We start from the raw sequence: 14,190 nt of genomic DNA, 5'->3' as shown, positions 1-14,190 counted from the left end.
AATGTGTGTGCCAGGACACTCGGAGACATTCCAGAGGCAGGGAGCTGGGTGCTCAGGGGTGGCCAGGACACGATGACACCTGCCTCCGCACAGACACAGTGTGTGGCTGCCAGGGGGCACCCCAACCCCAGTTTCCAGCAGGAAGCTGAGAACCATGAAGAGATCAACTAGTAAAAATAAAATCTCTTGAAGCCAGTGAGCTCAGCGTTAAACAGTCTCCAACCACCTTTAAAAGAGAGAGGGTCGGCCAGGTGCGGTGGCTCAAGCCTGTAATCCCAGCACTTTGGGAGGCCGAAGTGGGTGGATCACGAGGTCAGGAGTTCGAGACAAGCCTGGCCAACATGGTGAAACCCTGTCTCCACTAAAAATACAAAAATTAGCCGGGCGTGGTAGTGGGCACCTGTAATCCCAGCTACTCAGGAGGCTGAGGCAGGAGAATCACTTGAACCTGGGAGGCAGAGGTTGCAGGGAGCCGAGATCACACCACTACACTCCAGCCTGGGCAACAGAGTGAGACTCCGTCTCAAAAAAAAAGAAAAAAGAGAGAGGGTCGATGGTCCCCTTCCCTACTTCCCAAGCATCCTAGAATCCCACAAGCTGCCCCGCCCATGGCAGTGGCTGCAGTGTCTGCTCTATCAGGCGTGGTGATTTCCACCAGGGCCAGAACCTTCTGCAGGTGGCCCTGGCCAGGCTCCTCTCTCCTCCCAGCTCTTCATTAGCCTCCTTCACCAGGCCAGGAAACCGAGTTACGGGAGGTTAAGGAACTTTCTGTGGGCCGTGCAGCTGAGATTGCGGGATGCAGGGATTTGCGTCCAGGCTGCAGGACACACAGGCCACACTTGCCATCCCCACGGACTCTGCCTCATGTGAGGTGTGGGATGTGGTGGGTGGCCTGGGCTGTGCCGGGCAGGCAGCCCCTGCTATTCACAACGTTGCTTTCTTGACCGACTATGCTCCTGGGAGACTTCCTCAATCAAAGGGTTGATACACTTGCGAGCTCTTGATGCACGTTACCAGATTCTCCAAAAATGTAAAGCCAGCTTCGCCTCCCACCTGCAGCTTCTGATTTGTCCTCTTAATTGATGTGGCGCTTTTTTTAGGTGGAGTCGTTTTTCGTTGCCAATAATTTTCTCCTGCACTGAAATAATAGCTTGTAAAGAAGCCTCACGCCTCCTTTTTCTCTGTTGGCTCTTCCAGGACGCGCTCCAGGAGATGTACAATCAGAAGGGGATGTTTCCAGGGGAGCAGTTCAAGCCTGCCCGGAGGCCGTGGACCCTCCTGAACTTCCTGTCCTGGGCCACCATTCTCCTATCTCCCCTCTTCAGTTTCGTCTTGGGTGTCTTTGCCAGCGGATCACCTCTCCTCATCCTGACGTTCTTAGGGTTTGTGGGAGCAGGTAATGGACACTGTCGCTAACAGCTCACACTCTGGCGGGCCTCACAGTATTGGCCACGGGGTCCGGGACCCGGTGACTCATCACAGTGGCCATGGGAGGCGGGGGCCTGGCTGTTATGGACCCTGGACCCAGGATCCCCCACAGCCTACAGGCTTCAGAGCCTGAATTCTTGCACCGAGCTGAGGGTCGCCTCAGAGAGCCGAACGGCCGCCACCCTGGCACCATCCCCACTGCAGCCCCACTGGCTGGCCCTTGAGGATGCTGACGAGAGGGTCCCCAGTCCCCCTGTCTGCTTTTGGGCTCTTAGGGGGTCAGGCTGGGACGGCCATTCAGGAGGTTTAAGCAGGACATCAGCATTCAGCTCCTCCCCGTTGACCCCCAGCGACTTCCCCACTGCGTGCCCACCCCAAGCACGATGCTGCACCCACCACAACCTGTCAGCTAGCCTGGGGCCGAACACACACCCAGCCTGTCTCCGTAGTGAACTCGGGAGCCCACCCACTCCCTGTAATCAAGGGGTCTCTGTCCACGGAGACGCAGTCCGTGTGCATCGCCCCGTGAGCCGACTCCCCAGGCCCAGCCCCGGGTCAGCTCCTCCCCTGCTCCTGCCTTTGCCCCCTGCCAGGGGCCTTGGGGGGAGGGATCCCCAGAGGCAGTGACTGCCATCAGCCTCTCCCATTGGACTACATGATGACTTGAGGTCACCCACAGAGGACAGGATGTGACATGGTTACATCTGAGGGTCCTGCTCGTCCACTTCTGCCACCTGTTGGGTTTGCAAGGCTGAGCTGTTAGAATGCCCTGAAACCCTTCTACTCCCACCAGCCAAAGACCCAGAGGGGCAGGCAGGGTGAGGTCCACGTGTCCACCTGCCTCGGACCCAGCCGGTCAGAAGATGTGCCCGTCACCCCTGCCTGAGCAGGCCATGGCCTGAGGGCTCTCTCCCCGCAGGCCACACCTACTCTCTGACAGCAGACGCCACTGGGTGTGGGGCAGAGGGAGAGGGTCTGGGGCAGAGGAAGGAAGCCCCCGTAACATGTTTTACAGCAAAAAGGCAAAGTCATCTGACTCACCTCTTCTCTCTCTCTCCTGTCTCGAAAGCTTCCTTTGGAGTTCGCAGACTGATAGGAGTAACTGAGATAGAAAAAGGCTCCAGCTACGGAAACCAAGAGTTTAAGAAAAAGGAATAATTAATGGCTGTGACTGAACACATGTGGCCTGACGGTGGTATCCAGTTAACTCAATTAAAACCAGAGCAACACACAGAGTGGAGGAAAAGACAGTTAGAAACTATTTTTCTTATTAACTGGTGACTAATATTAACAAAACTTGAGCCAAGAGGAAAGAATTCAGAAGGCCTGCCAGATGGAGTCTTCAGCCTCCCGCAGCGCAGGGTCCTGCATCTCCGAGCGCGCCCGTGGGAGGTGGGTCCTGGCGGAGAGGCCTCCCGCGGACGCCTCTCTCCAGAACTCCGCTTCCAAGAGGGAGCCTTTGGCTGCTTTCTCTCCTTAAACTTAGATCAAATGTTTTGTTTTTTAATCAGTTATTTTGGGAACTTAACCTGGCCCTTCACCTCTTCTGCACCTCCCGCCCCCCCAGAAACTGTCTCATAATGAATTTCTGCTGTCCTCCTGGGAGCGGACGGCCGGGTCCCGTCCCCCGGGGAGCTCGCCTGGCTCAGCACCTTGGCTCCCAGTGGGGGCCCCGTGGAGAGCGCCCGTAGCGATAAGCACACCGGCACGAACATCAGGTCGATTCCTCCAAGTCGGAGCCCTCACTCTGCCCTGTCCTGGGGCTGGCTGAGGGCAAACGCCCCACCTTACTTTCCAGAGCCCTGTCTGCCCTAGCTCCTATTTGACCCTGTGTGTAAATACGTACATCTGTTTTTAAAGTGGATGGACCCCTGAGAACTCAGTGAAATGCAGAGTTCTCCATGCACCTAAAGCTCCTCTGTCCCTCTCATGGCTGTCAGACCCTGGTCCCTCCACACTGGGTGCTGGGGAGGGAGGACCCTCGGGGCTGCCGCGCGCCCGCCCATCCCACAGATCAGGAGCCAAGGAGGGAGGACGGGGCGGCCTGTGGGACTCTAGGGTGCTTCAGAAGAAGCGAGGGCACCGTCAACCCTCTGTTTTTTAAAGGTAGTTGGAGACTGTTAACACTGAGCTCATTGGCTTCTAGAGATTTTATTTTTACTGGTTGATCTCTTGGTAGTTTTTAACTTACTGCTGGAAACTAGAGGTGGGGCCCCCACCCCCCAGCCTCACACTGTGTCCTTGGGGAGGACCTGCCCCCATCCTGGCTGGTGTCACTGTGGCCCGGCCACCCCTGAGTGCCCAGCTCCTTGCCTCCTGGACGTCTCTGAGAGTCCAGGCAGAGCCGAGGGCAGCGCTCGGCTGGACATGCTGGCTCCCTCGGCCTCGCAGCGAGCCCCTGGCCCACGCCAAGCGAGGGATGCTTCTCCCTACAGCATGTCCACTCCCCCAGCGCGGCCGGGTGGAGCCCCTGGAGCAGTGGCAGTGGTAGAAAGCTCAACTCGGTTTTGGTACCATCAGCCCACCTGCATTTGGCTTTCATCTTGCTTGTTCTAAGTCACACCCCCCTCATCTTTTTAGCAAGGGAAGAAAAAAAATGGGTGTTATCTCTGATATATTGTAACCAGCATTCTGAACAGAGGTAGGTTGAGTTTTCTAGGGGAAAACAAATGGAGAAAAGAGGCATGAAGAAAAGTAAACCGAGAACATAATTAGGCATCAGGCCTAAGTGTCCTGGGGAGATTGGATGGGGATGGCAGCGTTCTGCATGACAGAGGCACTGCCAGGCCCCGGGTCTGTGGGGGCTGTGCTCTCGGGGCGTGTGTGGGATGCCAGCTGCGCACACCTGCTCAGAGCACGGCTCCTCACGGGGGTGAAGGGGCAGACCAACGAAACCAGACGAGACCAAGGAAACCAGACGAGACACGCTTGCAGACACTGTTGTTTTGGAAATGTGCTTCCCTCCATCTGAAATCTCATCCATCCACCTGCCCACTCGGGCAGCTGTGCTGTGAGCAGGGCGTGCACTCCCCTGGCTGAGCACCCCGGAGATTCTCCTGCACCTTCCTCACGCTGCACACTGCTCATCCGTCTCCGTGTGTGTTTAGATCCACGCCATTCACTGACTCACTAACACCCGCAGAATCTTAAAGGAGGAAAGCTGAAGGGCACGACCATGCACATATGTGACCTGGAAAATGCAAATTTAGATCTTTTATGATTTAATTAATAGTTATTGTTTCCCATAGAAGTTCCCTCCCTTTGAAAGTAATATATAATGTATAAATTCTGCACTGAGTCGTGGCGGAGCGGGGCAGCCCCTCGGTTAGAGTGGAGATGGAGGCCCAGGCCCAGGGGTCACACCTCATCTGGTTTCCTTCCCATCTCACAGCTTAGCTTGTGCTTCTCAACACCAAGCCTTTAAGAGCAATAAAAACTACACCATGAATGTTTGGGGTTTTTTTTTTTTTTTTTTTTTTTTTTTTTTTTTTTTTTTGGAGGAGGGTGGATTTTGCTTTTCATCCACTTCAGAAGGAAAAGGGGAGGAGAGCTCCTTTACATTTTTAAATTAAATTCATAAATCCCAGAGTAGTCTTTTTTTTTTTCTTTTTCCTTTACACTCTACTTCTGAGCTGAATTCAGTTAATGTTATGTCCAAATTCAGGCTGAATGTTCAGGCTGAAGCAACTCTGTAGCCCACAGTCCGTGCTGGCCGCTGTCGGGGTGAGGCAGCTGCTGGGCCTGGCGTCGCTGATGCCCTCCACACCTGGTCCTCGAGCCAGGCTGAGGACAGGAAGGGTGTTGCTGGTCTGTAGCTCCTGTTGCCCACCCGGAGCCAGGCTCCCCACTGGAGGCTCCCAGCTGAGAGGACCCAGGCCCACCCATGGGCGTCTGGCAGGCCAAGCTCCCAGCCCGGGCCATGGTCTCCTGGGGATGCCGCTGGCCTGACTCTCCGCTTAGGCCCAGGTGTCAGGGGGTCTCCTGCCCGTCTTCCCAAGGATGCCATTGCTGTCTTCATCATCTTCCCCCGTGTGAGACACTGGTTGTCCGGTACTCAGTGACAGCGTGCCAGACGCACGCTCTATGTGAGGTGCTTTCAGGTCCCTGTCCTCAGGAAGCGCAGAGTCCGGTGGAAGAGATGAGTGCTGAATAAATCACTAAATACACAAAACAACAATGTAAGCAGCACTTATTTAAAAAAAAAAAAAAAAAAAAAAACAGGTCCTGTCGATCAATTTTGAGTCTCTCTGCCTCGTCTGTCCCCTGACTCCCTTTCGTGCACCACGGCATGAGAATCTTTCCTCACGCTGTTAAGGTATTGCTGAGCATTGACACTGACCTCAAGGAAAAGCAGTGGTTGGACCCAGCCGTGTGTGGCACTCACGTGCGATTCAGTAGCCGTTGCCGGGCTGTCCACGCCTGTTGTGACTACCGATTGGGGTCAGATTTGGGGTGAAGAATAAGTAACTTTCTGCATGCTTTGTCTCTCTCTGAGACACTTCTACAACAAGCTGAGTATAATCTCTCCAGCCCTGGAGATTTTCACCTGACTTGTTAACCCCACGCGTAGACCCCCGCTGCAGGCCTCTGGCCTGAGGCTCACTGCATGTAGCCCCTGGCATACAACACTAGTGCCCCACAGCGCGATGTGCTTCTAGCCCTTCTGCACTGCACCTAGGCTCAGGGTTCCAACGGCCAGCCCGAAACGCCTGCCTGCCTTCTTTCTGGAAACAGCACGTCCCGGCCGTGTGCCTGCCCCTTTCTCTACTGAACTAGTCCCCAAACCAAAGGCAAGCCCTCTCGGGCCTGGGGGGATGGGGCCGGCCACACCCCTGACTCCGTCCTGGCTCTGCCCCATACCCCTGCCGTGGGGCCGACCCGGGGGATGCAGACATCCAGCTCCGTATTCCTGCCTTTCAGGGCCAGGATGCAAAAACAGTTTTTGCGTAAAAGATGTCACACTGATCTGCTCGAGTGGGGTGGACACATGAGTTAAGTTTTATCATGAACACTCGCTGCTTGTTAATTCAGGGATAACGGTGGCATTCTTACAAAGTGCTCGGGAAATAGAATGACAGGAACGCTTTCAGGGACCCCAGGAAGTTACCAGAGACACTGGTGTCAGTCGGCCTAGGCAACAGCAGCGTACGCTTTTCAAACATCATTGAGTTGTCTTAGAATCTGAAGCTGTGTAATGACAATGTCACCTGGAGTTCTTTTCCATTTCTTAACTTTTTGTTGCACAAGTATTTGGACAGAAGTCGAACTGTGAATGAGATACTGAAATGCACTAAATTGTATTAAATTAAACTGGAGTTACTTGATACAATGAAGAAATGCATCTGATCTACTTGTATTTATTGTCTCAGAATTGTACGTTGTGACAATCAAATGTTACTTGCCTAAATGCCAGGAAATTCAACTGGCTTCTTAATCACCAAGATCGCCAGCAAGTACTGTAACTGTAAATGAAAATCTCTCTGGAAAACTCACACAAACCATTGACCTGAGTGCACATGACAGCCACTGGCTTCTTTTTCTATAATTGAAAATCTGCCATCGCTGACTGTTGGCCAGTTTCAAAGGGACCCATTGTATACAGGGTGCAAATGTATTATATGGATGTTTCCTTTTGTACGCTTCATTTTTACAAGTTTTGCTACTCACAAGCTTTATGTAGTGGAGGATAGAGGTATTTTTGGTCTTTAGAAGCTTGTTGGGGTGAGGGCTGCTAACTTACTCTTCGAAGGCCTGTGTCCCGAAGGCCTGGCTGCGTTTGCCGTGCTGTGCGAGGACCTGTGTACACAGGCAGGTGTGCGCCTGCCCAAGCGCGAGTAGCTCTTGTGTACTGGTGAAATGCTGCAGGCATCTGTTTATTAAATTTGCTGCTGTGAAAGAGAGGGATAAAAAACCACAATATAAGAGAAAGTGACTCCGTGCCTCCTTCTGTTTCTTTGTTTCCAGTCTGCATAGATGTCTCCAAGGGGAAACCAGGGCCACCAGGCACTCCTGTCCCATGGGGCCACCCACCTGCACAGCCCACTCCCACGGGCTCTGTTTCCTTGGAGGCCATCCTGCCGATGGCACTTTTCAAGGCCCTCCATTCCCTACGAGTTGCTTTCTGGAAGGGAAAATTGAAAAGGAGAGAGGTCACCTAGCAAAAAAACACGGGAAAATCAGGCAGTCCACATGCGAAATGATCCGATGATGTCCAAAAAAGGGTTTTAAAAGCCATCAAGGACAAAAGGTTTTCCTAAGTGGCATATACACATCCAAAACAACCTTTTTTTTTTTTTTTTTTTTTGTAAAAACAGACTCGTCTGTGGAGAAAACCAAGGAACCTCTTTCTCTTCTTTATTAAAAAGCAAAACAAAAACTCTCGTTAGGACCAAAAGATATTCCAGGTTCTCGTTTCGTGTCTTCTAAAAATAAGCTAAGCTGAAGAGTCTGGGTGTCCACGTGCTCCTGGGAACGGCCCTGGCAACCTTGGTGACATGCTGTCTTCTCCGGGGCTGCCTCCTTCCCCGATGGCATCGGTGAGGGTGACCGGTCCGTGCTGGTGCTTAGCCCAGTTCCTGAGAAGCTGGGAAGGCCTGGCTCAAAGTCCCGCGTCCAGATGCCATTTATTTTTTAAAAATATATCCTGAATTCAGAGCACACAGAATTTGGCATGACGTTCTGTTGTTTTCTTGGGAGATGAAAGCGAAGTGCCTGGTGCCACTTGGTGTGGGGATGTCGTGGGCAGGTCAGGCCTGGCCCTCTAACAAGAGGGACTGACTTGCCTGAACCCCACTTCGCCTATTTGAACACAAGTGCTCAGGGGCATTGGGGGGCAGCCATGCAGACCCCTGCGGACTTCATCACCCTGAGCATCACAGGCATCCGGCTCACCCAGGAGAGGGGCCAAGGTTAACCGTGAGGCCCGTTGCCTGCCTTTGTTGGCCCAGATCCCACCTCCGCTTCACCCAGAAGCTCAGTACGTAGGAGTCAGACCCTGCCACCTGACATTCTGGGACATGTGAGTGTGTATAGATGCACATGCACACACTGTGTGTGTGGGGACATTCATAGCCATACACATGCACACATGTGTGCACGTCCCAGCACACACACGGGCACACCTGAAGAGTAAGGGGCAGCATTAGGAAGTGGGCTTGGGGAACCCTCCTCTTCATGTCTCTTCTTGTTTGTTTGTTTGTTTTTGAGATGGAGTTTCACTCTGTCACCCAGGCTGTGGAGTGCAATGGTGCGATCTTGGCTCACCACAACCTCCGCCTCCCAGGTTCAAGCGATTCTGCTGCCTCAGCCTCCCAAGTAGCTGGGATTACAGGCATGTACCACCACCACCAGGCCCGGCTAATTATGTATTTTTAGTAGAGACAAGGTTTCTCCATGTTGGTCAGGCTGGCCTCGAACTCCTGACCTCAGATGATCCGCCTGCCTCGGCCTCCCCAAGTGCTGGGATTACAAGTGTGAGCCCCCGCACCGGCCCTCTTCATGACTCTTCTGAGCATGATGCCTGAGAACCCGGAATCGTCCAGGTGGCTCACACAGCAGCAGGGTTCATGGAGAGAAAACCCCTCTGGAAGAAAGTGCCCCCAGGGCTGAGGAACCTGATGAAGAAATCAAACAGTCCTGTGAAGTCTTAGCAAGTTGGCAACGTGGCCCGAGCTTTGCTTTGCTGTTGGATGTGAGCTCTTCCGCTGCAGGCGGCCTGCACCTGGGCTGGGCAGGAACAAGTCCAACCGCAGGTACTCTGGACGTGAGCCTCGACCATCCCACATGTGGCCAGGCGGCCTCTGAGGGTGCACATGCACACACACATGCACACATAGACATACACGTGCAGGTACACCAGCAGGTGCTTGCCCTGCCGCTGAACCCCTGGGGGAGGGACAAGCCCAGTCACAGGGGAAGGCACCAGAGGACAAGGCCACGGAGGGCTCCGGGTGGCTTCAGCTGCTGCTCTGCAGTCGGTCCCAGCCTCCCAGCACTTGCCAGGTGGAGCCACGCTGAAGTCTTAGGATCCAGGGATGGGTAATGCCAGCAAGGTCGTGCCGTCCAAACGCCCATCACATGTGAGAGCTCACTTCACAGCTGCTGGCGCAGCCTCTGCTTAAACCCAGCTAGATCCCAGCATGCCTCTACCGTCTCAATCGGCGCATTCTGTTGATCACAGATGGGGAGAAGTGTGTTTCCGTGGGACAGTGTGTTACGGGGGAGGCTTGGATTTGGGGGCCTGGAGGCCTCTAGATGAAAACCCAAAACTCACTCCTTAGGACCTGTGTGGCCCAGGCCAAGAAGGTTCTTAGCCTCCATGCCCTTCCGTGTTCGCCTGTAAGATGGGGACGGTCATCGGGACGATCAGCGTACATCCTGAGCTTAGGCCGTGACAGGTGCTGAGCAAGTGGCTGCTGTCCTGGCAGACCCAGGGGCATCCCTGGCCTGTGTCCTGAGCCCTGCCTGTGCCAGCCTGGAGGGGAGGGGCTGTGGCAGTAGCCTTTGCTTCCTCTCCCCTTGGAACCTTTCATGAGCCCCCAGGGGCTCCTCCTCCCCAAGATTCATCTTTTCCTGTCACTTCTTAAACCCTTTGCGTCTGGGCATGGTGGTTCGCAACTGTAATCCCAGCACTTTGGGAGGCCAAGGCAGGAGGATCACTTGAACCTAGGAGTTCAAATTTTTTTGTTTGTTTTTGTTTTTGTTTTTTTGAGACAGGGTCTCGCTCTGTCACCCAGGCTGGAGTGCAGTGGCGCGATCTCGGCTCACTGCAAGCTCCACCTCCCGGGTTCCCACCATTCTCCCGCCTCAGCCTCCTGAGCAGCTGGGACTACAGGTGCCCGCCACCATGCCCGGCTAATTTTTTGTATTTTTAGTAGAGACGGGGTTTCACCGTGTTAGCCAGAATGGTCTCGATCTCCTGACCCCGTGATCTGCCCGCCTCGGCCTCCCAAAGTGCTGGGATTACAGGCATGAGCCATGGTGCCCGGCCAATTAAAAAATATATATATTTTGGTAGGGCACAGTGGCTCACACCTGTAATCCCAGCAGTTTGGGAGGCGGAGGTGGGAGGATCACTTGAGCTCAGGAGTTCAAGACCAACTCGGGCAACATGGTGAGACCCCCTATCTCTACTCAAAGTACAAAAATTAGCCAGGCATGGTGGCGGGAGCCTGTAATTCCAGCTACTTTGGGAGGCTGAGGCAGGAGAATCACTTGAACCTGGGAGGTGGAGGTTGCAGTGAGTTGAGATTGTGCTACTGCACTCCAGCCTGGACCTCAGAATGATACACCATCTCAAAAATAAATAAATAAAAATTAAATATTATATATATATATAATAGCCGGGCATAATGGTGCACGCCTATGGTCCCAGCTACTTGGGAGACTGAGGTAGGAGGATTACTTGAACCCAGCGGGCGGAATTTGCAGTGAGCCAAGATTGTGCCACTGCACTTCAACCTGGGTGACAGAGCAAGATCCTGTCTCAAAAACAAAAAATCAGCCAGGTGTGGTGGCGTGCACCTGTAGTCCCATCTACTTGAGAGGCTGAGATGGCAGGATCACTTGAGCTCAGAAGGCTGAGGCTGCAGTGAGCCATGATTGTGCCACTGCACTCCAGCCTGGGCAACACAGTGAAATTCTCTCTCAAAAAAACACAAAAACACCCGTTCTTGCTGGACTGGGCCTCCCTTGCGGGTGCGGTGCAGTTCATCCCTTAGCACCTCTGAGGTGCGTACGCCGCCCCCGTGTCCCTCCACACTGCTGTGATAATGCTGCTTTTGTGCAGTTGATAGCACAGGGCATGTGAACCGACGTCATCCCCCTCCGTCAGGGCACACAAGGAGGGTGGGCTCCTGACTGACCTCGGCAGGACTGTGCCCACCAGAGCAACACACCCAAAGCCTCTGGCTGCAGCTCCTCAGACCAGTGGGAGGTCATTAGACCCACAGGAGCAGCACGTGTCTCCAGGAAGTGGGATGGGACTGTGCTGCCAGAAAAGCAGATGAGCAAAGGCGGACAAGTCCAAGGTGTTCAGAGCTGGCCAGAGAGGCGGGAGGCTGGGAACATGGCAGCTGCAGAGCTCTCCCTGGGAGAGTCCGCGTGTGGTGGGAGGGACCCGGGACCCTGCCTGGTTTTCATGTGTGGGGCCCACAAAGACCTTGAGCTGCCTTCCGGAAGGATTGTCATGCAGGGCAGGGTGCGTAAGCAGACGAGCTGCTCTGTGCCAGGGGAGCAAGCCCCAGGGCTGTGCCAGCTTGTGCTCCCCTGCCCACGCAGCAGGCAGTAGATTCTGCACCCGGGATGCCTGGGACGCCCACAGGCCTTGGCCAGGCTCGGCTTGTGGCGTGCAGAGCGAGGGCTGGTGGAGCTTCCCGGGCGCTTGGAGCCAGGGAGTGTGAGCAGCGGCAAGGGAGGTCCTTGGAGACAAGCAAATGCTAAATGATCTGAAACTGGGATTGGAGATAGGGCAGGGGAGAGTCGGCTCTAGACAGGCATGTCCAGCCTGTTTGCAAAACCCCTGTAAGATCTAAGGACATCCAGGTTCAGCTCCCATGTGCCACTTGTCATGGAGGGACTTGAAGCCCTGACCTATGCTAGAGGTCAGAGGACCTAGAAGGACCCACATCTTGTCTGTCCTGGGCGCCTGCAGAGCTGGGTGGGCCTTGCCCACAGTGTATCTGGGAAGGGGCTATACACCTGTCCCCATGGCTTCCCTTCAGCTTCTCTGCGATTCTCAGTCGCCCATCAGGACCAGAAGGAATTCTAGAGCATAATTTCTCCTCAAGCAGTTGTTTGTTTGTTTTTTGGAGACAGAGTCTCACTCTGTCTCCCAGGCTGGAGTGCAGTGCCATGATCTCAGCTCCCTGCAACCTCCACCTCTTGGGTTCAAGCGATTCTTCTGCCTCAGCCTCCCAAGTAGCTAGGATTACAGGCACTCACCACCATGCCCAGGTAGTTTTTTTATTTTTAGTAGAGACAGAGTTTCACCATGTTGGCCAGGCTGGTCTCGAACTCCTGACCCCTCAGGTGATCCACCCGCCTTGGCCTCCCAAAGTGTTGGGATTACAAGCGTGGTCACCGTGCCTGGCTCAAGCAGCTTTTAAATGCATCACTTTCCGCCCCCCAAAATTCCAACTCACACAGCTATGATTACATGGTCAGTTCCACCTGCCCAGGACTTTGTAAGAAACCTGACCCCTCAGGCTGGCCCAAAGCCATTGGATCTGCCCTCTCCCCAGAACAAACAGGGAGGTGGCTGACACCTCCAGTGGCTTCACGGCAGAACTTGTGCAATCGCAGGATGCAGCCTTGGGTGGCTGAAGAGAGCAGGGCAGCTGTGAACGGTCTACGCCATGTCTCCTGCTCAAACCCTTTTCTGCTGCTCCCAACCAGAAAATAAGGGTGGAGACAGCCTGCACCCCTCCTTTGCCAGTGAAAGATCTGGAGGGGAGGCGTGGGGTCTCTGGGGGCCAGGGAGGCGGGCATGACGATGCTGGTGCCCATCTCTCTGGGGCATGCCACCCCCTTTGGACTTCATTGTCCCTGCCGTGTCACCAGCGGCCCTGCCACGCCCTGCCTCTGAGTGTGTGGGATCTGTACCTGCCTCGCCCCCGCTGGCCGCTTTCTCCAGGACACCCGTGAACATCTCCAGCATCCTCGGAGCAAGGGAGGAGTGCTCCCGGAGCGGAAGTGGCCACAGTGACGCGAGGTCAGCAGATGGCCGCGGAGGCCCGGGCAGTGACCGGTCGGAGAACGAAGCCTGAGGTGTTCCCGGGCAGGTTTGCATGGGGTCTCAGCGGTGACCATGCACAGAGAAGAAGCGTGCCTTCCTGGCCCCGCGGTGTGGATTCCTGGTGCCTCTAAGGTCTGTTGACGGTGAAGCTGCACCCCGGTGAGCACGAGCCGGGGTGGGGTTGGGGGGTGGCCCTTCACATTCCCTGCCCTCAGTGACAGAAACTCACTGTTATTATCCTAAACTCTGTTTCTGCTTAGAATTTGGGGCAACTTGCCCGAAATAACCCTTCCCTTGTCCTTGGCATGAGAGGACTCTGTCCTCAGGGCGCAATCATGTAGAAATAGGTCGTCCTGAAGGTCCCCCCAGGAGATTCCTGAGAGGAAGGAGGGAACCTGCTGTGAGCCGCCTGGGTCATTCCTCCTGCATGTCCCCTCCCAGACCCAGCCGGCGCTGGAGACTGGTCTGAGGTCAAAGGCAGCGCCTTCTTCAGAGAACGGCCACAGCTGGCAGAGTCAGGCCTCCCATCCCCTCCAAGACAGCTGGGCTCCCTGGGGCTGTGGGAAGTGGGGCGTGGGGAGGTGCCCAGCACCTGTCAGGCCACAGAGCCTTGCCGTGGCGCCTCCCCTGCCCACCAGCACACGAAAGGAGCAGGAAGGGATATCCATCAGAGGCTTTGCCCTCAGTGGGGGAAGGAAGCAATCTCACTCCATCTTCTGGTCCGAGGCCTTTTCCCTCTTCAGGGTGGGCCCGTCCACACCCCCCTGAGGTGGCTCTTCCATCTCTCCCGCACCCGTGCAGATGGGACCTGCAGGCTGCAGAGTCAGACCTGGGGGAAAATCCTGACTCCGAAGTCATTTCTCAGCCTCGTCAGAAAATGAAACGCAAACTAAGAGCTCCCCAGGAGGCTGAGGGAAAGGAGCCGGGCTCCCATCCGACAGCTCACTGGGCCATAAGCACAACCTGGGGTGTGGGGAAAAGCCACTGCCCTGCCCTGGGGGTCTCCAGGGTACCTGGGCCGGAAGCCT

The 14,190-nt window shown here is 54.9% G+C and overlaps 1 protein-coding gene across 4 annotated transcripts in view; it reads left to right on the top strand.

Annotated features, from left to right (window-relative positions):
• Nucleotides 1–7,361, top strand: part of AGPAT3 (1-acylglycerol-3-phosphate O-acyltransferase 3) — a 123,385-nt gene extending 116,024 nt beyond the window's left edge. For all 4 annotated transcript variants that reach the window (XM_050784462.1, XM_050784463.1, XM_050784460.1 and 1 more), the window contains 2 exons: nt 1,198–1,396; nt 2,498–7,361. In XM_050784462.1, the coding sequence (XP_050640419.1) occupies nt 1,198–1,396; nt 2,498–2,586 (288 nt within the window). In that variant the 3' untranslated portion in view covers nt 2,587–7,361. The remainder of the gene's footprint in view (nt 1–1,197; nt 1,397–2,497) is intronic.
• Nucleotides 7,362–14,190: the final 6,829 nt, after the last annotated feature.

Source organism: Macaca thibetana, chromosome 3 (genome assembly GCF_024542745.1).
Source record: "Macaca thibetana thibetana isolate TM-01 chromosome 3, ASM2454274v1, whole genome shotgun sequence".
NCBI classification, from domain to species: domain Eukaryota; kingdom Metazoa; phylum Chordata; class Mammalia; order Primates; family Cercopithecidae; genus Macaca; species Macaca thibetana.
The sequence above is the reverse complement of the archived record's forward strand: the minus strand, read 5'-3'. Positions and strand labels throughout refer to the sequence as shown.